The 26,148-nt window shown below is 42.2% G+C and overlaps 1 protein-coding gene across 5 annotated transcripts in view; it reads right to left on the bottom strand.

Annotated features, from left to right (window-relative positions):
- The window catches only part of RAD51B (RAD51 paralog B), a 421,512-nt gene that overhangs the window by 371,938 nt on the left and 23,426 nt on the right, over positions 1–26,148 (bottom strand). For 3 of the 5 annotated variants that reach the window (XR_007631421.1, XM_050335167.1, XM_050335170.1), the window contains exons 2-5: positions 7,981–8,074; positions 7,175–7,288; positions 6,024–6,140; positions 81–217 (exon numbers count right to left, since the gene is read on the bottom strand). Coding sequence is in view for 4 of the 5 variants with exons in the window: in XM_050335167.1 (XP_050191124.1) it covers positions 81–217; positions 6,024–6,140; positions 7,175–7,288; positions 7,981–8,064 (452 nt within the window). In the remaining variant the exon portion in view is untranslated. Of the gene's footprint in view, positions 1–80; positions 218–6,023; positions 6,141–7,174; positions 7,289–7,980; positions 8,075–9,260; positions 9,506–9,563; positions 9,584–26,148 lie in introns of those variants that run through there. The other 2 variants (XM_050335169.1, XM_050335168.1) reach the window with 2 other exon arrangements.

The raw sequence follows: 26,148 nt of genomic DNA, 5'->3' as shown, positions 1-26,148 counted from the left end.
TGCTCAGAAAATAATTGAAGGTTCCAAGACAAAAGGTGCTAGCTAAGAAGCTGTGTGTATTTTAGATTTTTGCATCTTACCTTTCAGCACTGAATGCAGACTCTGTGTCAATGTATATAACTGCCCCATCTAGTCCTCCCATGCTTACAGGCAGTGTAGCCAGAACACTCAGCATAATACAAAATTGAGTTTTGCCGCAACCTGGTGGGCTAGTTATCTGGAAGAAAAAAGATTAGTAACATAACATTCATTTTACGTAATTGTACTTTTATCCTCAACCCATCAGACCTCCAATTTTGCTCCTTCAGCTATCACAGGAGAAGACAGACATGAAAAGATAGAATGCAACCCACAGAGAGCAACTTGGAGTTATTCTTGGATTTGTGCCTTGCAGTCAGACTCATCCACTGAAGAACAATCAGCTTTTTAGACCCAGCATTGCATTATGCTTGCATTTTATTTTTTTGACATCATTATTACCTTTCAAATTTGAGGTTCTCTACTCTCTCCCTCACTCACAAGATCTTCCCTAGAGACACCTAGTTCTCTTTCATCTTTGTGCTACCTTCTAAAATAGAGAAGAATTAGAAGATTAACAGTTGACATTCAAGTGTCACCAATGGCCTTCAGAGCTGAAAACGAAGTCCAGAGCTCAGGAGCTCTCAGATGTAAATGACTGCTTAGGAATCATCATTACTTTGGTTAAACCAGGTCTCCCTTGGAAATCACAAGGATAATTGCTTCTATCCTGTAAAGACTGAATGTTCAATATGATCCACATATATACATAAAACAGATTTTATCTGCCCCAGAGACTACACTCTGCTATGCAGTATGTGTTTTTTCATTGGTGTTAACTCCCTATTACCATATTTCAATGCCAACACCATTCAGTGATCCAGAGCAGCTTGCCAATTCTAAGCTCTCACCTGTGCTCACTGAAAGCCCCCTGTAGTTAAGGCTCCAGTACGACTTTGATTAAACAGAAAAACCACAAAAATCCATTGTTTGATGAGATCACCAGTTTCTGAGATCAATATTTTTCTACACTCTGCTGTTCTTTATCCACTGTAGATTTTGCAGAGATTGTAAATGAATGCTGGGCTCTGTGTCCAGATAATTGTAAGTTCATTACTACTATAGCGGGTCTTTAAATACAATCCCACATTGTCGCTGCTTCTGGGAAAGGAGATGACGAAATCTTAAATACTAAGAGGGCAAAAAACCAGCTGAGTGACTTTAAGCACTAGAAACAGAGTGATGGGTTCATTCTGATGCTAGTAGGTAAAAGCAAGCCTCTCCAGGGAAATTAAACTCCAAAATGAAGCATACCTCCTCAAATCACCTAGTACTGCCAAAAAGAAACCTTAAAACAGACACACTCAAAAATCAAACTGATTTTTGAGACTACACACACAAGAGTTTGGTTTTAAGCACAGACACCCTTTCACCACTAGGTATTACAGTATTGCTATTACAATTACAGGTTTTAAGTAGCAGCAGCATGAGTTGAAGCACAGAAAATTTACAGGGAAGGACCACATTAGCTACAGTTATCAATTGGTTAAAATCCCTTTCATCACCTTTGTATTTAAGTAAGGCCTGAAAGCCAAGCCATATCGATCAATCTACTTGAAACTTTGATGCAAGAGAAGCTTTAGATGATTTTTGTTTAGCACACATTCCTTTTAGAGAATTAGAGATCAGGAATCAGTCACATTTATGCAATTATCTGTCCTTCAGCCAGTGCACTTAAATTACAGAATATCATATCAACAATGGTTGCTACATTTTAATATGAACCCAAACATATATAAAAAAATGGAGAGCCAATACACATTCCTTAGACTGTGATAGCCAAGGAATCTCACCAGCTGCTTCTAGTTAAAAAGAAGACTTGAAATGAATGAGGGGAGGGCATCACTCCAAGTGTTAAAGTAAAATGTTTAGATAACTGTGAGGATATCCTGTAAAAATGTTTGTAATTTCAGCCTTGCCTGGGAGGTGCACTGGAATCAATGTTTCAGTGGCTGATGCAGGAACTAATTCAGCAGAGTTGCTATAAAAATGTCTGAGGATATGAGCATCATATCACAGAGGGAACTCTGCAGTACAAGCTAGTATAAGGAAGCAAGCCAGCTGAGCAGGAGAGCATTTCTATTCCCAAAGACAACAATACTTCATCTTTCATCAGCATTCCTTTAAAGGGCATTGAAACAGACTTTTAAACAATCCACAGTAAACAGTTTTTAAAAACTACATTTTATTGTAGTTACCACACGTTCAGCAAGTGTTTTTGAACACTAGTATCCTAGTTAAAATTCTTCTAATATAATTTAAATTGAATGCCAGCAAAAAATTTGCTTAGTTTGTTTTAATCTAAATTTGTTCTGGAAAAAAAATCACCCAAATAAAAATGTGAAGACTGCAACAGTTTTTAATTTATCTCTGCCTAAGAAAATATACTTTTATTTTTCAGTAAGCTATATATTATTTTCTCTGGCACACCTGGAGGGTTTGGATGAAGTCACAAGGAGCTAATTCTTCTTCATCTACCAGGAGATTAAATTCTTCAATATTCACAAAGTAATGACTTTAATTTTTCTTCATACAAGTTGGCCAAAAGCTCTGACATTTGACCACAGAATTTCAGCTATGATTTAGTTTCCCACTTAAAACCTAATAGTGGTTTGGAAAAAAAATGGTCTGAAACAGTGTAACACAAATCAAATCCCTCTGGCACTCAAAACTCAAGCAGCTTTGGCAGTAGAAGATACTACCACAAGTCTTAATCTTGTGGTTCATGTACTCAAATTCCAAGTTTCCAGCCACCATTACTGCTGGGTAAAGCAACAGGAAGACAATGATTTAGCCACACTAGTCAGCAAGTAAATGCTGTACCAGCATACTTTTGAACAGAACTTTCCACATTTAGTACCTAAAAAGCAAATAAAAAGCAATACACGCTTAATTTTTTTTAGACACCTCTAATCTCTTGAGTTATTCATCTAATTCTTGGAGCCTACCTAGTTCTCCCTATGGTATTTCTGACTAAATAGTTATGTATCAGTATTGCCAACCAAGCCTAAGGTAGAGGTGAAAGGATGCAGTGCTGGAAGTTCTTGTACAAACATCCACATCGCTGTCTGTCAGCAAGATCCCCCATTGAAAAGAACCGCACCAGGCAGGTCTTCTCATTCCTCATCAAAATATGTTGTTAGAATACAAAAAACTTAACATTAACAAAGCTTTTTTTCAGAAGAAAACTTAAAGTGCAACACCTTTCCTGGTGCAGCGCTTTTCATTTACAATCAGATTAAAGTTCAGCCTATCTTTGAATACATTAATTCCCCACAACTAACTTTAAATACAATGATAGAGAGTATGACCATTGTTAAAATAGAGACTAGCAAGTTTCCCAGATTTCTTCATATCTAAAGAGATAAGTACTTTAAGGAAACACTGAGGTGAAAATATTAAAATTGAATATTGTGAAAAATCAACGAGGCCACAAAGTAGTAGGAAATACACAGCACTGGAAAATTAAGCATTCACATTAACTTTCTGTAGAGCATTATTTTATACCATCTCAGGAAAATTATATCTGACATCCATAGTTTAAGATCAACTACTTGGTGTGCTTACTTTAAAATGAAGTTTTAAAAAAGGACAAAAATAAAAAACACCAACAGAAAACCTAGAAGTCAAGGGTTAGCTAAGCTCCCCTAAACTCCCAGCATGTCAACCACTGCTTTTCTCAGATCTCTGTCTGCAGCAATGCCAAGAACGTGGCAATTAACAAGCCTGAATTCTGTTATGCTCTAGAGCCATTCAACACGATCTTCTGGCAAGAACATGTCAGATACACTGCACTGATTGCTGAATGATAGCTCCAATTTAGGATTAAAAACAAAGACAAATATTCATCACAGCAGCCTTGTAAAATAACTGTGTGGCTCTGTGGACCCAAAATCACATCAACTTGGTTTTTAAGCAGACAAGAATATTCCATATTCAGTACTCCAAATATTTGGGCACCACTCATGAGCCAGTCAGTCCTATCACAGAAAAGACACATCTCTATTCTACTTTTTTCTCTCCTACTTGCACAGCAGTGGCTCTGCATTTCAACTAAAGCACAATTCAGATGTTTAAGCAATATAAGCATGTGAACAGCCATTCTCTGCCTTCAGGAAAAAAAAGGTTAGTAGACCACATGGAAATCCTGGAAATCCGCATCCTAGCTGAAAGTGAGTGTCGTTTCTTTTCAAACATGGACTGTGCTATTTCATCAGTTCACTGGATGAACAATAACAGATAAGAAAATACATCAAAGCACACCTAGTGTAGTCACTGTTTTGCTCAAAAAAATATTTTCGGGAATGAAAAACTCATCTCCTGCTGAAGGCACTGTCCTCAACAGCAGTATAGTAACAATCTCAGGGCCATGCATACCACACTACTACATACAGGAACAGCTCTTTCTTCTTCAATTAAACAGAATTTAGCAGGCTGTTTCTCCCAGAATTTAAAGACTTCCAGTGTTGATATTAAGTTCTTCTAAACCAAATTTCTTACAGTAAATTGACACCAAAGTTAGGCCCATATATGAGAGATCAATATGTTCTTAATCAATATGTGTTCTTAAACATTTTTATGATGACCTGAATGGTGTATATTCCTGTACATCATATACAAAAAGAAAGACTCAGAATCTTTAAAAACTAATATCCCCTCATTACATAAGAGTTTACTAAGCAGAAACTGTTTAGTCTAAACCCAGTGTTGCTTAAACACTAGTATGTTTAAAGTCACTACCAGATTTCATAAGTCATTTCTACCTGAGATCAAAATCAATCTAGCTTGATTATAAGGTGTGGGAAAAACGTATTTTCTTCATAGTAAGATAACTTCTCACTTTTAGTCATCTACAAAGAAAAGCACTTGTTAAGGACTGCTAAGGGGAAGAAAAAAAAAAGGATTTGTTAAGATTTGTTTCAGAGCATGACTCACAACACATAGGTCTTCTAGAGGGCACAGATGACTTCAGAACTTTAAGACGGCAAGTACGGCCACAGTGCATAAAAGTGTCCATCTAGCTCTGGATTTGTCACTAACAAGAACCTACAACAGATAGCTAGGAGAATAACCTAGGAACAGGGCACACAAATAACGATACTCCCTCCAACATATAAGTTTCTCCAACTTCATTTGTAGGTCAGCAAATTTCTAAGCCACAGATTGCATCTTCGTATTTTTATAATGCTCTGTGACTCCTATGAGCATCTACACAAATCCCACTTTTCCAGAGTATGGAAACTATGCACATTATTATCACTTTCTGTAAGGCTATACAGAAAACCACATACTAGAACAATTTAATTTTAAATTAAATTTAAAGAAAAAAAGTAGCATTATCCAAAGTCTAGAGAGTGACAGTTACAAGTAGAGACATCTAATCTGTAGTTCTGCAATGTATGTGCATATAATACAGACCTTAATGACAGCCTTTTTCTAAAGTGCATTATGTATTTATTGCATAAATTACATCTATATATAAAAGCTCTGGAAAGACATTTCCATGCCTATACACTTCACACTTGTGTGCTAATTGCTTATTCTATCTTTGTAGAAACTAATGACTTGTTGAAAGTCAGACCAGTATTAAAATGGCAGATTCCTGATTCAACACCTTGTGCTGTGACTGTGAAACCGCAAGTTTCCCAACGCAAAATCCAGCCAACAAATCTCCCAAATTTCCTGTGAAAATTTTCACTTTTTTAAAGGATGAAGTGAAGGATTGCAGTAATTTTAATTCCTTTATCCTCTTATTCACCTAACATAATAGGAACATCACCAAAAAACAAAAAGGTAGCCTCTACAAATTAAAAAAAAAGCACTTCTCATCCAAAAATTTTGGGTATTTTGTGTTTAAAGCATGACAGAAGACAGTCCAACCTATCTGTGATTTTTTCATTTCTACGTGGAATGTTCAATGAAGTAACACATATTAAACAAGTTACCTCTGTGAGGGACCCACAAGGCACTCCACCATGCAAGACTCTATCCAAACTATGCAGCGTGGTAGATAAAAAGGCTGAAGAGGGACTGACAGACTTCTTTAATTTCATTTCATAAGCCTATGGAAGGAGAGGGGGGAAAAAACAAAAGAAAACAAACAAACCAGAAAATGCCTTTTTTAAATGGAAATAGGAAACTTGTGTTTGCTTTCATCAACCTGGTATGACTTAATATTTACCAATGACCAAAGTACTCCTATCTTCAGCTATAGTCTGCTTAGTTCATCACACTTACATCCCATTTATATCTGAATGAGTAAATTTTAAAGTCTTTTTTATTTCCCTCATCACAATATTAAATAATAAGCCTTTAATAACAAAGTGACAGAAATTTTCTCTGCTGCTATTCAACTAGTCTTGCTTTTAACCTGAAAAATTCAAATTCTGAATAAGTAAATAGTATATGTACGGTTAGTGACCAATACAAAACCCTCATGTGAAATCTAAAAACAAAAATCCCCTAACGTTGATTACCCATTTGAAGCTACATGGCTTGAAGGAAAGTTTTGCTAAAGAGTTCCAAGACTTTGAATAAGCCTGTGTTGGTACTCTAACCATTCATAATTTTCCACCTGCCAAGAGAAAATCCAGCAACTGCCTTGCAGCTAATGTGTTTCCTTCTTGCACTCCCCCTAGTTGGACTACCTGTAAGGCACACTACAGCTCATTAGGAAAAAATCTTCAAGAAATTATTTTCAGGATCACTTCACTTCTCAGCACCACTTTTATATCTAAAACCAATTCATACTGAAATTCTTAGTCTTTGTCTGCATTAAACAACTTCTTTTTTTTTTTTTTTAGTTGCAGGATCCAAACTAGAAGCCATTTTTACATGCTGGATTGCAAGAGTGGATAACATATTTCCCTGCTGCACTCCAAACAAGCCTGAACGATCTCTTGAGGCTATAATACCTAATAAATGTAACTGCATCAAACTAAAGTGCGTCAGAGATCTAAATTTAAAACCAAAAATATTACTTCATTGCGCAATAAAACCAAGACACTCCAAGCCTCCCAGCTAAAAAGATGAGTGACAGTGTTCAGGTTTTTCCCAGATATTGTATCAAAAACAGTATCAACACAAGCATACTTACTGTCTGCATTTTGGGAGCACAAGCTCGGCTGACTTTACAAAGAAGCTTCTGCACCTCATAGTAGCTCTGTCCCGTCACTTTCATTAGCTCCAAGAGTGAAAGACATAAAAAGTCCTGAAAGACAATAAAGCAGTTCAGAGAGTTCAACCCAGGCTGGGGACTAAACTGATGCAATCTGTATACAGCTGGTACACATTCCACAGGTTCACCAACTCTGCCCCGTTATACACTATTATGCTGTATCTCTCCTACCTTCTTCTCAAACAGTATACTAAAAGAAATTGTATCCGTATTTTAAAAGACATGGAATAAGAGGACCAACCATTTAAGATCTGTGTAATGGAACTGCAACAAGATAACACGTTTTTGCCCACCTGAAACACATTAAAACCACATTTAAGTCCTTCAAATTGCAGTGCTAGGCAGAGATCCTGTAAATATGATGCAAGCTGCTGAAATACATAGGGCCTCTTGGCTCATGGACAGCTTCTTGTCCACCAGGGCCCCCAGGTCCTTCTCTGCAGAGCTGTTTCCAGAGCTTCCCTACCTCCACAGGGGTAATACGTCCATAAAAGTTTAAATGTTTTAGTTAGGCATCTATCATTTTAAAGCTCTACTTTTACAAGGCAGCAGGCCAGATGGTGTCTGAAATGCCCCTTACTTTACAGAAAGTAAAGCTTCCTGTTTAATTACAAAAAAGTGAACATGACATGCATTAAAACAACACACACAAAAAACCCACCACTAAAATAAAAACCAACCACAAAAAAAAAAAACACCCCCTGCAAACAAAATAACGCTTTCACCTGACAGGTAGTGATCTGACAGCGACTCAGCCTTTCACACAGCTCCTGAGACAATTGTGCTCTTCTTAGTTTCTTAGCAGCCATGCTCCCCAACCTACAGAGCAAACAAAACAAAAAAATTTGAAAGATTATTTGAATACAACTCTGCAATTCCACTCACTCCTTGCAAAAGAAGAGGCAAGTGTGCACACATGTGCATATATACACACATATATATAAATGATATAATGTGATACAGTCTTCCCCTACAGGTCTGAGTCACATTAAATTATATTACCACTCTGAGAGCACTTTTGTTAAATTACATCTCCTCATATTTGACCATGTATGAGATCATGCCAATCAGAACAGCAGAGTCAGAAATGTTTATAAGGCAGATGTTTCTGGGATGTAAGAAAGCTGGAAATCACTCAGTCGTGAGCTGAACAAGAACTCCTCATGCTATACTGCACTGGAAAGAAATAAGTTATCTTTGGATGCCTAAACATGAATTGTAGAGTAATCACAGTAAGGATTTAGCCCTAGAACACACACTCAGTTCTGGTGACCCAGGATTCGTGACAGGTGTTGAAAGAACAGAAAGAAGACACTAGAAAGCCTGAAGGGTTGGAACACACTTAAGCATGCAAGCGTCAAGGTGATCCAACTAGTCAAATCCACCTCGTAATGTTCTAGGTACAGCTTACAAACCAAACACACTCAATAAAGAATTCTTTAATTTAGCCAACAGTGCAAAAGAAGCCAGAGGCCGAAGCTGAGCATATGAAGAAGATAATTATAACAGAAACGCTATTTATTTTAAAAAATGAACAAAAATACCACTGCACAAAGACAGTAACAATTGCGGTATACTGTGATTGAGACCTAAGCAAATTGTATTTTTGAGATTCCTGCTTAAAGAGTATCTGATTATCTCAGATAAACCTTAAGACTATTTTATGTAGCAGGTTAAGATTATACTGCAGCTATGGGTCCTTCTTCCCCTCAGTTTTGCACCTTTGTTCCCTTTTGTCATTCCATTCTACGGAATAAAACCCCATGGGATGGTGTTTGGCTCAGTACAACACAAAACACACGTATACGTATGTTTGAGCACACTGCTGTTTCACACATACTCTTTAGGCAACATTCCTAATATTAATTTATACAGACATTTAGGCAAGACAAAACGTTTTATGATGCAGTAAGTGCAAAAACTGCAAATATGCCATGATGCAAAACTATTACAACTTCGCAGACGCACAGGCCTCCACATCTTCACAAGCAGAAAACTTAATTACCCCGTCTACGAAAGTCGCTCCTTCAACAGGAGGAAACCCAACCGGCCGCCCAGCCCAGCGGGCTCCGGCGCCCGCCCGCCCCATCGGCGGGGACACCGGGATGCGCCTGCAGCCGGAGACCCAGCCCAACTCTCTCTCGCCCCGGGCAGCACCGCGAGCACCAGAAATCCCGCTCCCGCCGCACACTAGCCTCACCCCCGCGGCTCGGGGGCAGCTCGGGGGCGTCCCGCCGGGCCGGGCCAGGCCAAACAGTACCAAAGCCGCCCGCCCGGCCGGCCCAGACGCAGCGTGAACCCCGCGCACCTGAGAACTTTTTCAAAGGTTCCCTGAGGCGGGAGCGAAGAGGCGGGGCCGCCGGGCCAGGCCCACGCTCTCGATTGGCTGAGCTCCCGCCAATCCCCGCGCAGCGCTGGCGGCGGCGGCGCGCAGGGCATGCCGGGAGCGGTAGTTTCGGGGGCGGGCGGGAAGGCGGGAGCGGGTGCCTGTGATGGCGGCGGCTCTGGGCAGGCGGCTCCTCTTGCACCCGCTCCTCGGGGGGGAGCGGCGGCCAAGGGGTGTTCCCTGCTCATTCCGCTCGTGAAAGGGAGTGCCTCTCTCGAGGTGGGAGCCTCGCACGGTGCTTCCGCGCTCTACCGTAGAAATTCCTGCCGTCCTCTGCACAGAAAGCATCAATAAACCCCAAAAGTGAGTGCCATGCATGCGTTTAGTTGCTAGTAAAGAATATTGGATTGGTGGTTCTTGTCTTCAAACTGAGGGCTTACAGACACACCTGGTGAGCTGCCTGCTGTGGGAGAAACACCTTTGGCGCTGAGGAAACTATTGCCCTGTACTGTGAATCAGAATTAATTAGGTAGGAAAAGGCCTCTTGAGATCATCGAGTCCAACCTATGACTGAACACCACCATGTCAGCTAGACCATGTCTTTCTTGAACACCTCCAGGGATGGTAGCTCCACCACCTCCCTGGACAACCTGCTCCAATATCTAATCACCCTTTCAATGAAGAAATCCTTCCTAATGTCCAGTCTAAACCTTCCCCGGCACAGCTTGAGGCTGTGTCCTCCCTTGTCAGTAGTTGCATGGGAGAAGAAACAGGCCCCCATATGGCTACAACCTGCTTTCAGGTAGCTGTAGAGATTCATAAGGTCTCTCCTGACATTCCTTTTCTCCAGGCTAAACAACCCCAGCTTCCTCAACCACTCCTCATGTAATTGACTCTCTAGACCCTTCACCAGCTTCGTTAGGCTTCTCTGGACTTGCTCCAGCACCTCAATATCCTTCCTGAATTAAGGGGCCCAGAACTGGACACTCAAGGTGTGGCATCACCAGTGCCAATGAAGGAATCACTTCCTTGGTCCTGCTGGCCACACTGTTTCTGATACAGGGAATGTCTAACAGTCATAAAACATAACTGACATGAATGGAGATGGGGAGAGTCAAATTCAATACTAGAAAGTATTGCAGTTAGTACTGTGTGCATATGTTATCTACATAATCTATTTAGTTCTACAAATTAACCTAACTGAAGAAAAAAAAATGGGCCAATGTTATCTTGGACATCTACTGAGAGACTGCGCGTTGGGAACTGCATGGCCCAGGTTTTGTCTGTTCTGAAAAAGAAATGCCACAGCAAAGCTGCAAAATATAGAACATTTCACCACTTTTCTAAACAAGTGATCAGGAGAAACAGGAAGAAGCTATTGGGAAATGCCCAAAAACTGCAGTGTCAAAAAGGGTCAGCGGAATTCGTGTTTCTTTCATACCCTGAAGGGAGCTTAGATACCCAAAAGAAATCCAGAGGATTTAAGAAGCTGGACAGATATAAAAAGCAGCCCATACAAAAGCAACTCAGAGCTTTAGTGAATAGGCAGCTAAACAGGGAGAGATGGCATAGAGGAAGAGCTCCTCCTAGTGTAGCTGACCTTTAAGAGTTGATGAAAAATGTAAGTCACAACTGAGAAAAGCTGTCTAAGGAAGGGGAAGGGATGTCTGTTGCTGCAGACAGTTTAGTTTCTGTGTAAATAGGAGGACATGACCATGGTATAACTCATCACAGACTACTCATGGACTATTTCCTCCTCAATACAGGAGTAGCAGGAGCCTGACCTTCCCACAAGAGGTGCAAGAAAAAGGAGGATTGCCTTGATGACTTTTTTTTTCCTCCTACAAATGCATCAGGGCTTGCCATTCACTTCCAGGTCAACAGGCTTCCTTTCCACTTTCTACAAAAACAGAATACCTGTATTAAACCAGAGAACTGTTCTGGTATGTTGATCAAGGGAAGCAAATCTTAGCAGCCAAGTGGTTTAAAAAAATTGTGAGCAAAATCAATATACCCTGGTTGCATTCCTGCAAGTGCTTTGTATCTCATTTCTCAGTGCTGTCATGACTGTTCAACTCTCTGCTTCTCAGATCTGCAGAAACACTTTTAAACCTACTGGCAAATAATTGTGCACCATCCTCTCTGTGTAAATTGAGAGAAATAATACTCAGAGGATAATCAGAGATGTGTTCACATACGCAGCAACACAGCAGGCAGCTCCACAGCTTCCATATGTTTGACTAGGATAGTAGTTGCTAGGGAATCAGGGCCCTCTGCAAACAGCTCTGCTGTGTGACCTTGGTCAAGCCTCTTCACAATAGGGTATCTGTTTTCCTTCTCAGTTTTGCTTTTACCTATTTAGTCTGCAAACAGAGTAAATAGTGCCAACCCAATAGACTAAAGTGTCAGGCATGATACAGCAGAGAACTGCTCTGGTCTAAGCCTTTTGCTGCTTCTGGAACTTATAATAAGACGGGATTAATAAGCTAAGATATGATTACTTATAAGAACTGAGCTTCACCACATTAATTTAAGAAGGTCATTTAAACTGGCAATACTGGAGAAAGACTTACAGAAAGGCAAAGTATAACAGCACCAACAAGCTAAGTCTCATAGAAGCAGAATGATCTAACATCAAGGACACCAATTAAAATAAAGAAGGAAATAGTGATTAGCTTTCTAAGGGGCAAGCAGAAAGGGACAGAGTCTGATTTGAAGGGCACACGATGAAATACTTATCAGTTCTTACCCAAATAAATCCTCAGCAGTTAGGAATTCTGCAAGTCTAGAATTGAAAAGATAATGGCAAAATTTTTGCTTTCTGGAACAGAATCCACAGAAAAGTTTCTTCCTCAAACCCAAGACAGCCTTTTGTGGGCATTTTCAGATAATAGTTTGCATTCTGGAACATTTCAGGTGATTCACATAATTACTAACACAGTATCAGCTCACTGACAGTGACTACAATCCTCAGGTTTATTACTATTTTCCAACTATCAATTCTTGCCTTAAAATTAGCAGTGTTCCCCTATCTCTGTGAAAGTGTCTCCCTGAAAGAGTTTACTTCAAGAGAATATAGCTGAGAATATAACACAAGGGTAATCCAGATATTCAGAGCAATTCCCCACCTTATGCTTGCTGACTAATGCCCAATTAGTCTAACATATTCTTATTCCTTGGGGTTATCTACTTGATGCTTACTACATTCTTTAATAGAAAAAAAATGACTCATGAGCTCCTGAGACTGGAAAACAGTTATAGACCAGTCCATGCTTTCCTGGGATTAAAGTCCCAAGAGGTTGTTCAATAACAATACACAAAGGAACCTCCAATGAAGTATACTCTCCATTGCTGTCTCCCCAGAGGAGTTGGAAATTTACTTCCAATCCTTTGAGGTTCCCCCACCTCAAACAAAGAAATTCAAAGGATCTTATAAGGAGGCCTGCACCCTGGTTAAAAATTATTTATATTCCATGCCATCCATACCAACATAGCTTTAACAAAGCTCCTTCAACTTGAGATTTTGCCAGCAACATCTGTCCCAGGGGTGGGATGGAGGAAAGGAAACCATCTTTCTGTTGTTTCTACGAGGTGTTCAGCAGAACCTTGCTGTTATAATCAGCTATAATAAACAAATCAAGAAAAAAAGACCTGTGAAAAAGTAGCCCATCTTTTCATTCCCCTCCCTCCCCCAAGCCTCTGAACAGTCTATGGACCAGATAAATGCTTCTCCCCAGACAATTAACCTTTTTCCTCTTGCTAAGGAATGATTAAACCCAATTATAATGAATCCCCTCAGGTATTAGTGAAGACCTGTCTCATCACACGCCTTTACACCCAGAAAAAAATATTTTTTTTCCTCAGGACAGGCAGAAGACATTTCTCTGTTTTCTGCCTTTTCACGCATCCTTGTCTGAATCCAGAATTATTCATCACCCCCCAAACTATTTCAGAAATACTCAGCAGCAATGTAGAGTTTTTTTGAAAGGGAGCGTCTGTACCTCCTACCCTTTTTAGAGAAAAGCAGACTAGTGACATTCACTGCTATTGCAGGCAGAAGGGCAGACCCACCTGCGCTCTATAGCTTTGAAAAATTCAGCTGCATTTGCTTTCAGCCCAAACTACTACAAACGAAATGAGAGACTTCAGGGATTATTCCACTTTTAGCCTGTACTCATCTAAGAAGATTACCTTCCAAGATCAGCTTCCTACTTCATTTAGCTTTTTCTCATTAAAGTGACAGCAGGAGTCATTCAAGTCTTTGGGCTCTTTATATTTCCTGTTAAGTTTCTGTTAGATGAGAAGCCCATGAACTGGTACAGCAGCAGCCTAATAATCTATGTGGAGTTGTTTTTACCACTATTTCAACAGTGCCTTACCAGCACTCCTTTTTTGCTGCCTTATCTTGAATTTCAATTTACTGAGGTTGCTGCGGTTGTCCCAGTAGTGCTGTCTGCAATCACCAGGCCCTGCCACTCTTGACACAGAATTTCCTGCAGCTTTCCCTGTGATGCTGAGGTAGACCAAGAAGCAACAAATATCACAGCAGTAGGCCTTTAGGAGCATTGCACAAAACAGGTAATACCTGACTGAGGTAATCCTTAGGTTCCCCACTGCACCTTTTTGTTTCTGAAGCATGGAAAAACTGCAACATACCCTATTACTGTTTCACTGTGACCAGCCATGGAAGCAAACAGTAGTTCAGTGATTCCCCTTTGATCAGCCCAGTTCTCTGGGGACATGTGCATTCAGCATGTCACCCTGCCATCTTCACAGCAGCCAGCCTCTACTGAGGAGCAGCAATTAGACTAGAAAAATCCAGCAACCAGTAGTGAAAGTGCACTGTGTACCCCTTGTCATCACACTCTGAGTCAGACACCATGAAATTAGCAATGACGGTGGCTGGTTTTAGCTGTTAGGGTAGGACATCTGTTGCTTTCAGGTACAGCCCTCGCTCCATATGCAGAATTCTTCAGTGGAGAAAAGAGACAATGGGAGCCAGTGGACTTCCACAGAATCACAGAATATGCCAAGTTGGAAGGGACCCACAAGGATCATTGAGTCCAACCCTTAGCCCTGCACAGGAGCATCCCCAAGAGTCACACCATGTGTCTGAGAGCATTGTCCAAATGCTTCTTGAACTCTGTCAGGCTTGGTGCTGTGACCACTTCTCTGGGGAGCCTGTTCCAGTGCCCAACCACCCTCTGGGTGAAGAACCTCTTTCTAATATCCAACGTAAACCTCCCCTGACACAACTTCAGGCCATTCCCTCAGGTCCTGTCACTGTCACCACAGAGAAGAGATCACTGCCTGCCCCTCCTCTTCGCTTCACAAGGAAGTTGTAACTGCAATGAGGTCTTTCCTGAGTCTCCTCTTCTCCAGGCTGAACAGACCAAGTGACCTCAGCCACTCCTCATAGGCTTCCCCTCCAGGCCCTTCACCATCCTCATTACCCTCCTTCCGATGCTCCCTAAGAGCTTAATACTTTTCTTACATTGCGGTGTCCAAAACTGCACACAATATTCAAGGTGAGGCTGCCCCAGTGCAGAGCAGAGCAGGACAATCCCCTCCCTCGACTGGCTGGCGATGCTTTGCCTGATGCCCCCCAGGACACAGTTGGCCCTCCTGGCTGCCAGGGCACTGCTGACTCATGTTCAACCTGCCACCGACCAGGACCCCCAAGTCCCTTTCTGTGGCACTGCTTTCCAGTATCTCATTCCCTAGTCTGTACGAACATCCAGAGTTGCCCCACCCCAGGTGCAGAATCCAACACATCCTGTTGTTGAACATGATATGGTTGTGATTGCACAGTCCTCTACTTTGTCAAGGTCTCTCTGCAGGGCCTCCTTACCTGCAAGGGAGTCAACAGCTCCCAGTTTTGTGTTGTCTGCAAACTTGCTTAGTATCCTTCCAGTCCTGCATCCAAGTAATTTACGAAGATGTTGAAGAGCAAAGACCCTACAATGGAGCCCTGTGGAACCCCACTAGTGACAGGTCACCTGTCTGATGTCACCCCATGCACTATCACTCTCTGTGCTCAACCTTTGAGCCAATTGCTCACCCATCACATGATGTGTTTATCCAGCTGTGGGCTGGACAGTTTGTTCAGAAGGATTCTCTGAGAGGCAGTATTGAAAGCCTTACTGAAGTCCAAAAAGATTGCATCAACTGGCTTCCCTTGATCAGCTAGGTGGTTACCTTGTCATAAAACTTTACTGAGTTGAGCTTTTTTGCCTGGACAACCCTAGCAGAGAAGGGTAGATCACAGACACTCATCTCTGTGCAGTTGCCAGAAATGTGGGAAAAGGGGTCTTCACTTTGTGATGTTACAAATTAATCTCCCTGATAACCCAGCAGGTGAACTGAGCCCAGTAGCTTTTTTTTCAAACAACAAACACAAACCAGCAAGAAAACAAAGCCTGAAAATTTGATTCCTTCAATTGTTTCAGTCTGGGCCCTTTGGGTGTTGCATGCTTTTCATTCTACTAATTTTTAAAGCAGTGAATGAGATCCCTATGGCTGGGACTGCAAAAAAAACTGCTCCAGAGATCCTCACCATGCTCCCTAGAAGATGTTGCTAAACTATTTCTAGAGGTGGCCGAGTGGCCTGGAAGACAGAAAAAAACACCAAGCATGGGCAGAGAAAGCAGGGGAAGGTGTCCACTCCAACAGTGTTTGTGCCTTAAGAGTTTTCTGCTTGCTCCCAAAAGAATGGGACATCTTCCTGCCCTGCAATTGAATGTTACTCAGTCTTACACACCACCTATAAGGAACTCAGCAGTCTCAAACAAGATCAAACCAGAGACCCAGTGTCCTGTGTCTTAGCAGTGTTGGCAAACAGATGGAAGAGATCTCTTAGTGGATAATTATAGGAGAATTTAACCCAAGAGGAAAGAAGAGATCAAGTTAATTCTGTGGTGATTCTTTTTTACCTTGAAGCTGGTGCTTCTTATCCACACAGCAATAATATATTCAAATATCACCCCAAGACTGCACTACCACAAACTCAATTACTAGAGAAAGTATTAAGGCAAGCATGTTTGTTATTCACTGTTTGGGCATGATGCCATAGCTATGACCACATTATCCTTACCTTCTGTTGACTACCCAAGACAAATTGATTTTACAGAGCCATATATATTTTTTAAATAAATCACTATAGCAAATTATATTAATTTAGCTATGCAGGAAATTAATCCTATACTAATTGAAGTAAAATAGGACATTTGTACAGCAAGAAGCTGAATGCATGATCAGCTGTTTTGGTGAACCCGGGTCCTGTTAATTGTCTGACAACCAAACTTTTGTTTCAGTGGTCTTTAGGATATAGGCTTATAAATCTGCATGAAGCATCAGAGTCCAATCCAATTCAGTCATTAAAGGAATATTTTCCCAAACCTCAGGAGTTTTCACACCCAAGAGGAAAGGACATGAAACGAGAACACTCCCAGCCTTGCAAAATAAAATGCACCGTAAGTAAAGGTGCCACTGAGACTGACAGAAGACAGAGCCATCCTGCACTCATCACTGACTTTTATCATAGGCGTGCTGTCATGGCATCAGGAGGGACAGGTGCATCCTGGGCTGTGTGACTCGGTAGCTGTATGGTACCAAAGGTTTGATTCAACTGGCTCTCATTTGGCTTCTGCTGGGAACTGCATGTTTCCATGACCTTACAGCAGGGACTCACCAACGCATATACAAAGTCCAAATGATTTTAAAAAGCCTCTGATATGAGCTGGCTTGATTTTAGGACTTCCAGCTTGAAATACTTTCAGCCCCAGGGCTGCACAACTGACATGTTTCTAACTGGAGTCATCTGAAGAAAATCAGGATAGAGATGTCCCAGCCTGGTAAAACTTGAGTCACTCTAAATCTATGGTCACTTGTCAAATATCTGGGCTTGAATGATAAGATCAGGAATGTAGACAAGTCATCAGGTCTGGGAAATGAGCAGATGATCATGATACCTATTTGTCTTAACACTCAATGCCGTGCTTAAAACAAATACTCTTTCAGTGTATCAGTTGAGTTCCTTGTTACATTGGTGAGGATCCACAATAAGGTCAGTGAAATTAATAAAGCTTCACAAAGCAAGAATAAGGACAGGGGTTTGGGTATTAAAAATACAGACCATAAACACATAGTTTTGGTTGTTTCTTTCTCTCTGCCTTTAATCTGACAGGGAAAAAAGGAAGCTGGGAGTATGAATGTCAGATGTGAAGAAAATCTTTGGGCTTTCAATTTCCTATTATGAACCAGGACTAGAGTACTAAAAAGCAGGAGAGGTCAGAAATTAGTCAAAAAGCAATATCCACACTGTTATTCCTGGGATAATGGTTTCAATCTGCTGTATATGAAAAAAGACTCTGGGAGAGAAAAGCCAGAAATAGCAGAAGGGCAAGATTTGTACTAGATCTACATATGGTTCGGTCTGAGGTTTTGTAGCTGTGATTCTGAGAGCCTGGCATCTGCCACACCACACCAGTCTCTTACCTAAATCACAGAGCAAGTGCACATGCCCTGCTTTGTCTTCCGGGAAGAGTTAGAAGATGAAGAACAATTCTGGAGCCACCCATAAGCCAAGACCTCTGTCTCCATCCTAGAGTACTCAAGACAGGCAGATGTTTCATTTCTGTTGGCTTTTGGCTGGAAATTAAGCTTTGTTGTGGGTTAGCTGCTCATCTTAACTGGATAGCTTGCCTTCCTATCTGCCAAACATGCCTAGAGTAACACACCAGCTCTTTTCATGCAGACTGAAAACAACTGAAGTCAACACATAACTTCATAACGTAACTTCAAAACTACATATTTTAAAAGAAACGGAAAAAAGTAAGCTGAGATGTGCATGAATTTCTCAGTCTCTCCTCCCCACTGCTAACTTCCTCTGCTTACAAGTGCCTCTGTTCCTCCTTCTGTCTATTTAAAACCTAGAGCGAAAAGAAAATTGCTGCCACTACTTCAGCCACAAAAGTGTGGAGGAAATCCAAGAGGAGCAAGACTTTGTTCATGTACACGAAGGCGGGCAAACTGATGACTTGGTAAAATGAAATTTATTATTACATTGCTTCTCAATAATGGTGCTCCAGGCATACCTCTCAAAAACTCATTTACTCCTGAGCCTGAAAAAGATTAGGTCTAGATCAGACGTCATGGCCAAATGTGGCTTTTCTATCTGGTTTGCTGACAGAGGGAGCTCAGAGAATTAGCACAGACCTCCTCTTCCTCTGGGAGATGTCACAGGGATGTCCTGACCCCACAGTCTGCTGAGGCTGGCTACTGCAGTGCTGCTGATCCCTAGCAAAGGGGTGGGCTAGGTGCCAGGAAAGCACATTCTGACAGGCATCCTGAAACATCCTTTTTCATTACTAGATTTACTCCCCTGCAAGGGGATTATAGCACATGGCAGCTGTATGCAGCGTAAAGAGAAAAATCAGGGCTAGTTGTGACATTTATTTAAGGGCTCTTTTATATATATGCAGCCTCTCTTGTGATCACTTCTTACCTAACCATAGTTTCTACATTCTGCAGCAGAAACACCTCCTAACATTTACCATTTCTGGCACCGTTGAACTCTGTGCATGAGAGTTGGGGAAAAATAGCGGGACAATTCATGTTTGTAGGCCAGCAGCACTACAAAGCCATACTGATGCCCCATATGGCTCTGTAGGCTCTAGAGGGCACCTGTTAACACCAGCTCCTTGTGCAGGTTTCAGCACTTGAGGTAAATCCATTTTGGGATAGTCCAGCTTCAGCATCTGCTGGAACCTGGGTGAGTAGCCCTGCCTGTGCTGGGCCAGGCTGGTGCCAGAGGCTCCTGAGCCCTTCGGCTGTGAGCTGGCACCCTGGAGTGCCTGTATCTGCACTTGAATTGTACTGATAGTTTCAGATATTCTCAGGACTGGATTTTAGAGGGATTGGTGTCAAGGTTTGGATTGCTAAATCCTGTGGAAATTCCTATTTTAGCAGGGCTTGCTCAGTCTTAATCCTTCAATATACAGAGCAGATAAATTAATGGTCACACAGGATTGGGAGTAGGAAGAGGCAGCTTCTTTGTAAGGCCTCATTAAAATATCTCTGTCTTGTCAGTGTGTACAGTGAGAACCCTGTGGAGGCTTTTGTTGCATCTTTGGACATAACTGTCTCCCTTGCATCGTCGTCTGAGCTGGCTAGCTGATGATTTCCTTGGCCAAGATATCTGCATTTCAAAAACACCATACTGTGACAAAGGGCCCATTTCTGCCTGTCTTTACAGAGGCAGAGAGTTTTCCCACACATAAGAAATCCTTTAACAGTTCAATGAATAACTGCTGCTCCTCTGTTTAGGCTTAGCCCTGATACTCAGCCTGAAAGGTGTTGTGGCAATGGGGATATTTGATCAACTGCTATTATTATAATAAAAGTTATCCGTGACAGAGCTGTAGGTAAAATCTCTCCTGGGAATACCATTTCCTGCTGACTCCATATAGAAGGCTTGGCAGAATGCCCTGTGCTTTACACAGTTTTTGCTGGTAACAGAAAAATCCTCCTGCAGGGCTGTAGAGCCAGCCCCCTAAAGCCCTTGACCCTGAATGTGTAATCTCCCTGGAGACCCAACGCACACGAAGAAATATAATCTTCTTGAAGCATCTGCTGTCTGTGTTGTGTTAAAATACGGCTGGGATGCAACTGCCAAATCTCCAGCTCACTCATTGCAGAATCCTTTACAGGACAATAAAACACCACAGCCTAATCTGAAAGAAGCTCTTGTGAACAAAAGGATCTCTCTCTATTGCTTAAAGGAGAGATATTTTATCACGGCTGCAGCCTGAGAGGTTTCTTTGGTATTCGACAGACACTTCACATGCTTTTGTGTCATGGGAAGGTAATAGCACACAACAGATGGGAAATGGAGCCATTTCAGGAGGTCACTGTAACGGCATCACATAGGAATCCTTTGCCCGCTGGGACCTGTATGGCGCATGAGCTGTGCTGGGGAAGCCAGAAAGAGCTTTCCTACTCATGCAGTGGCATTCAGTGAGGAGGCCTTGGAGGGCTGCCTTGGCAAATGGATCGGTCTGGTAGATCAGCTTTCCCACTGGGAGTGAAAAGGAGAGGCATCTCTTTTCACAGAAGACATGAAGAAAAGGGTGTCTCCTGCTTTTCTTTATACATTTTTCTGAGCCAGTTGGAGGACTTGGTCTCTGCTCTAATGACAGGGAGCAGGAAAAAGTGAGTGCTTAAATACAGCACTCACTAGCAAGGAAAGAACAAGAATGTGGCTTGCCAATGATACTCTGATCTGCTCTTGTTTCAGTTTTCTGTATTTTTTTTCAACACTGTAAACTCATCTCCTTGAAATCTGTCCTTACCTTGCTCTCAGTCTTGGTCATTCCTTCCCCCAGTTCTCCCTTTACTGCTGGTGTCCTCATTTCCCCTCCTGTACATATGACCCTTTCACTATGCAGGGATTAGTATCTCGCTCATAAATATGTGAAATAGATACGCAGATGATTTAATTTGCTGGGTTCTGTAGGGCTGGCAAGACAGATTAGCATGGGAGATGGGTACATTCTAGCAGGTCAGCTGAAGAAAACATCTTGTGTACGGGAGGAGTAACGTGAAACAGGCTTACAGGACACCAGCACCAGTCCGGCAGGGAGACCTCAAGGGGACAGGGACAAGGTGGCAAGACATAAAGGCCAGGCAAATATGGAAGAGCAAAAGACAGGATCAAAGATGTCTCTGCCTCTCCAATTTGTTATATGTCTGCCAAGGAGAAAAGACAAAAGCAGGAAACATGAGAAGAAAAAGGGGACCAGAAATCCACCATGGCTGTGGGCAGTTTGAGTTGTTGGTAACTCATTCAGGAAGAATGCCAGAGGAGCTGAGAAAAATGCTGGTCTAGAGAGATGGTGGCAAGCTAGGAGGAAGGCAGAGGTCTGAGACATGGAGAGGAGATGGCAGTAAAAGCTGTGTAACTTGATGTGTGCGCCCAGATGGGGGACACAGCTGAGCTGAATAGGGGATTCCCAAGGAGGAAGAGACACAACAGAGTGGCTGTGAGAAAGTGACAATAAAGAGCTGGAAATAACTGTGCTGTGAAGCCCCAGTCAAGAAAAAAGTACCAAGTGGCAAAGATTAAGTTACCAGATCTAAACCAGGAAATTAAGATGAACATCAAGGCCCTAACAGACAATAAGACCTTGCCAGAAGGCAGCTGCTGAGACAGAGAGGAAGGACAGGACGGGCACTGGAAGTTAAAGTGAAAGAGAAATAGGGTTTAATAAACCATACATGCCAGCAGCCAAGGCCAGGCTTACTGCTGGCTTTGCCAGCAGCTGTAAGGTCACAGGCAGCCTTGTTGGAAGAGTGTAGTGGCAACACAAGCTTCATGCTGGGTGCTTGCCTGACTCTTGCCCAGAGATCAGTAGCCAGGACAACTGCAGCCTATGACGGTGTTTGGAGGTGTTTGTGCTACTCTCAGCAGTCATGCTGCACAAAGCCCCACAATAAGCACACTGGGGAGCACCATGCTACATTTACTGCGAGATCAAAGGGTGGCTGTGCTTTGTCATCACACTTGTCAACCAAAATATCATTATCATTACCAGGCTAACTCTAATCAGCCTCTGCTGAAGAGCCAGCTGATCATCCAATAACATTAAAAATCTGTTGCTAGAGCATGCCAGCATCTGGCTAATGTGGACCCCTGTGTCATCTGAAGAGGAGTCTCACGGAGGAGACTCCTAGTGTGCCACCAGCCATGCTCCACTCCACTGGTGTTCCTGGCATGCTCAAGTCATTGGCAGCAATTTGCCTTTCTGCATGATGCTGGCAGACAAGGCTGGATGGAAAGGGAGAACAGAGGTGCCTCTTGGACATTTTGGCCAAGATGTTTTGTTAGTGGAACAGAGCTGGGATGTTTATTCTTATCCTTGACTATTTCAAGAAACTTTTTTTAATGCTTGCTATGATATCATGGCACTTACAGATCCTGTTGGGGATGTGCTCACAGCAATGTGACAACAAAAAAGCAAGGCCTGGCCTGGAGAATTTGCAACATGACTGAGATTAGAGACAACAGATAGATACCAATGGCCAACAGATGGAACAGCAGAAGAACAGGACGTCTAGGATCAGCATTGCAGCCTGGGTGGGAGGGAGTACTTTTGGTTGGTGCTTTAGCTCAGGCTGCTCTCATTAGTGATAACAGAGTGCATTCAGAGTGAAAGCCAAACCCTAGCAATGACACCAGAAGGTCCACAAGTGATAACTCCCCTTCTTTTAAAGATGAAGCAGGATAGTATGACATGTTTGCCTTAGACATGGTCTGGAAGGTACAGCAAATGCACTGAACAGTAATTGCAAACTTGCTGCTATATTTGTGCCTGGAGGCAAGTGTGTAAAATGTTTTTTGCCTTCCAAAGCACTGACAACTGCAGCTGTTGTGGACTTCAATGGAAGATACAGCTCATCCGCAATCATTTCACACAGCATTTGTGTTAGAATTGCCCAAGGTGGGGTTCAGATGGGAGGCTTAAGATACCTGTCATTGCAGCATAGGTTTCCAGTGGAGGCAAAGCAGGGAGAAGGACAGGATAACCCAAAGGAGATGTTAGAGAAAGAGGAGCAATAGGAAGAGCTGCAGATGAGAGGTCTGACAACAGAAACAGCATAATAGGTAAGCTCTGCAGTAACTGCAACAACACAAGCTGATAGAGCAGATGGTCACCTCAGTTTAGCCTTTAACATAGCTTGTCGTCCCTAGCAATATTTACCCAAAAGTACTCTACTGATGGAGATGGGATTATGTAACAGACAGAGGGAAATCAGTCCTATTTTATACAAGATAGAATCAGGCTGCTTATCAGCTCTGACAGTCCCTTCATGTACTTACTGGCTTTAACTTGGGCAGAAAGAGCAATGTGATAATTTCTTTCCACCTTCAGATGGTGGAAACCAGGTAGCACTTTTCCAGTTTCCCAACTTTCTTGGAACTCTATTAACTCACTCCTCAAATCTGGAAGTGTTAAACTACCTGTCCCAGGACTGAAATGACCATCTGGGAACTGTCAGGACATTTTCATCAGCTCCATCAGTGCTGTGTCAGGATATTTTCATCAGCTCCTGGTCAATGCTGTTTGGGGTTAATTCTGACCTACTTCAGTAATTCTTCAGAATTAAGAATTATTTCACTAGTTTGTGAAAAGCATTTAAAAGATCCTTCAGTGAACAGTGCAAAATAGAGGCAAACACTGTTATTCTCATTTCCAAAATACTAGATACAGAACCACACTGAAACAGCAATATAGATATCCTGCAAAGGGGATTAACCACAATGGAAAGTGAAATTCCACACTGAGAAGTGTCCCATATTTGAAAGATCTACAAGCATATGCATATCTCAGCTCAGACATTTAATAAATATTGTCCCAACTGCATGTTTACGTATTTTTATTAAAGAGCAAATTGCTTGTATTTCCTCCTCTTTCTTCTGCATTATAGCATTAAAGCAGAACAGCATGCCACACAACAGTATAAACAAACAGCATCACCAGATACTTAAGGGTCTTTAGCTCCTAAATTGACTAAAGCATAAATACAAACTGACGTCAAGCACTTGGGATTACCATTTAAAAATTGGTATTTTCTGAGACACTAATGAAGGACATTCATATCAGAAAATCCACTGGCTGCAAAATGAGAAGTCAGCCATCCGGAGTAAAATGCGTTCCTGAGTAGGCGTTTGTACTTATTCAGGTGCTGAAGTGGTATAGGCAAATGGCAGCACACTCCGAGGACCAAGGTATTCTGCTTCTCAGCATGATTAACTTAGCAGGACGGAGCACAGCGCTGTATGGCTTTTAGAACCTATCCCAGCTTAATGAGCATTACCTTGCATATCCCTAGGTGATGTATTTTGCCACAAAGTTGTAAGTTGGGAATTGCCTAAAGAGAAAGAGGAATAGGGATTTAAAACATTCCTTCTACTTCAGACTAAGCTCAAGCAATCGTATCTTTGAGGCAAGCAGACAACATATGAGTTGTTGCAGGTAGTGAAGATCTCAGTGGGAAAGCACAACTGTGTATTTGAAGAAGTGGTGCCATTGGACACAAAATAACCAGTGCATCCCCAGCCCCTCCCTAGGACTTCTATCAAAACAGCCCTTTTTCCTTTGGCATCTGTGCTAGCTGCCCAGGGCCAATAGTAGAGCAGGTACTGGGGGCACCACCTGCTTCTGTAACTTCACTCTTGTTCACAGAGCAGTGAAACAAGTAGCCAAACCCTTGATGGAGCAAATCTTTGCCATCCTAGAGGTAAGCCATTCCACATGGTACAGATTCACTGTCAGGCCTGTGGGAGACTTGCTAGTGATGAGCCAGAAGACCAGAGCCTTGCAGCTCTTAAAATCAATGTTCCTCCGCCCACTTCTCACTCCCAAGTGGAGACAGACCTGTGTTAGCCTAAAACCTTGAGTGGTGCCAAGACTCTCCCAGTAGCAGCAGAGCTTGCTTTGTTCCCTGGGGCAGGAGGTGAAAGGAAGAGAAAGTCCCTTCCCCAGTGGCTGGCTCAGGACACTGCAAGGGGCATAAGGGAAGACAGATTCAAGTGAAGGCCATTTGCCAAAGAAGGACAACACTCATCCGTTCTCACCAGCTCTGTGATCTGACCTGGACATTAGGTGCCAAAGCAGCTGAGTGAGGTGACACATATTACTAAGAGCTTCCAGTTTAGCAAGGAGCTGCACCAGAAGAGAAATTTCCTTCTACAATAGGGGATGGACCAGAGGGATTTGGTAGCTGCTGATGTGCTGGAAGGAAGGGGAAGAGAATAGTCTCCCCTTCAGGTGGTTCAGCTGCAGTTTGCAGGCAGAAGGACTGGAGGAAAAGAACTCAGGTCTGCAAGCCTCCCCCTTGAATACAGGGCATATTGCATATATTCAGGGCCTAGGATAAACTAAAATAGAAAAACATTTGGTTTCAGTTCACATCTTAGTGGTGGCTCATGTTTTATTTACAGAAAGGGCAGAAGTTTCCGTGAGCAAAGAAATCCCCTTTCTTTCTGTGCAGGTTTTAGAAAACCAGTCAGCAGCAGAGCAATGCTACTGAACACAAGACTTCAGTCACCTGCCTCCTAATTCTCAAAACAGCTAAAGCCCTGCAGTCTTTTTTACCTTTTATAGTCACAGGAGTAGTCATGCAAACCCTTGATTGGATTATTCTGCTTTAATTACAAAATGCGCTCAGACCAAAGGCGAAATAGTACCTGGTACATATGTACACATTTCTCTCAATTATAACACCAAAGACCAAAATGCCATCTGGTCCTGCTGTAAATCAAACATTTCCCTCTGGCAAGACATTTGGAGTATGAATAGACATCACAGTAATGCTTGAACTGCCTCTTGTGTGCAGGACACCAGACTCTGTGTTTATTTATCATGTACTTTGAGATCCTTTAGGGTGGACCATACAAGAGATAAGCAAGAGAACAGACACGAAACTGGAACCTTGGGGTAATTGGAGTCCATATCCCACCACCCCCTGGAAAAGAAAAGCAGAGATGGGTCACTCTCCCCTTGCT

The sequence above is a fragment of the Myiozetetes cayanensis genome, unplaced genomic scaffold (assembly GCF_022539395.1).
Source record: "Myiozetetes cayanensis isolate MyiCay16 unplaced genomic scaffold, myiCay2020 scf6-25, whole genome shotgun sequence".
NCBI lineage: Eukaryota > Metazoa > Chordata > Aves > Passeriformes > Tyrannidae > Myiozetetes > Myiozetetes cayanensis.
Note: the sequence above shows the minus strand (reverse complement) of the source record. Positions and strands in the feature narration are given on the sequence as shown.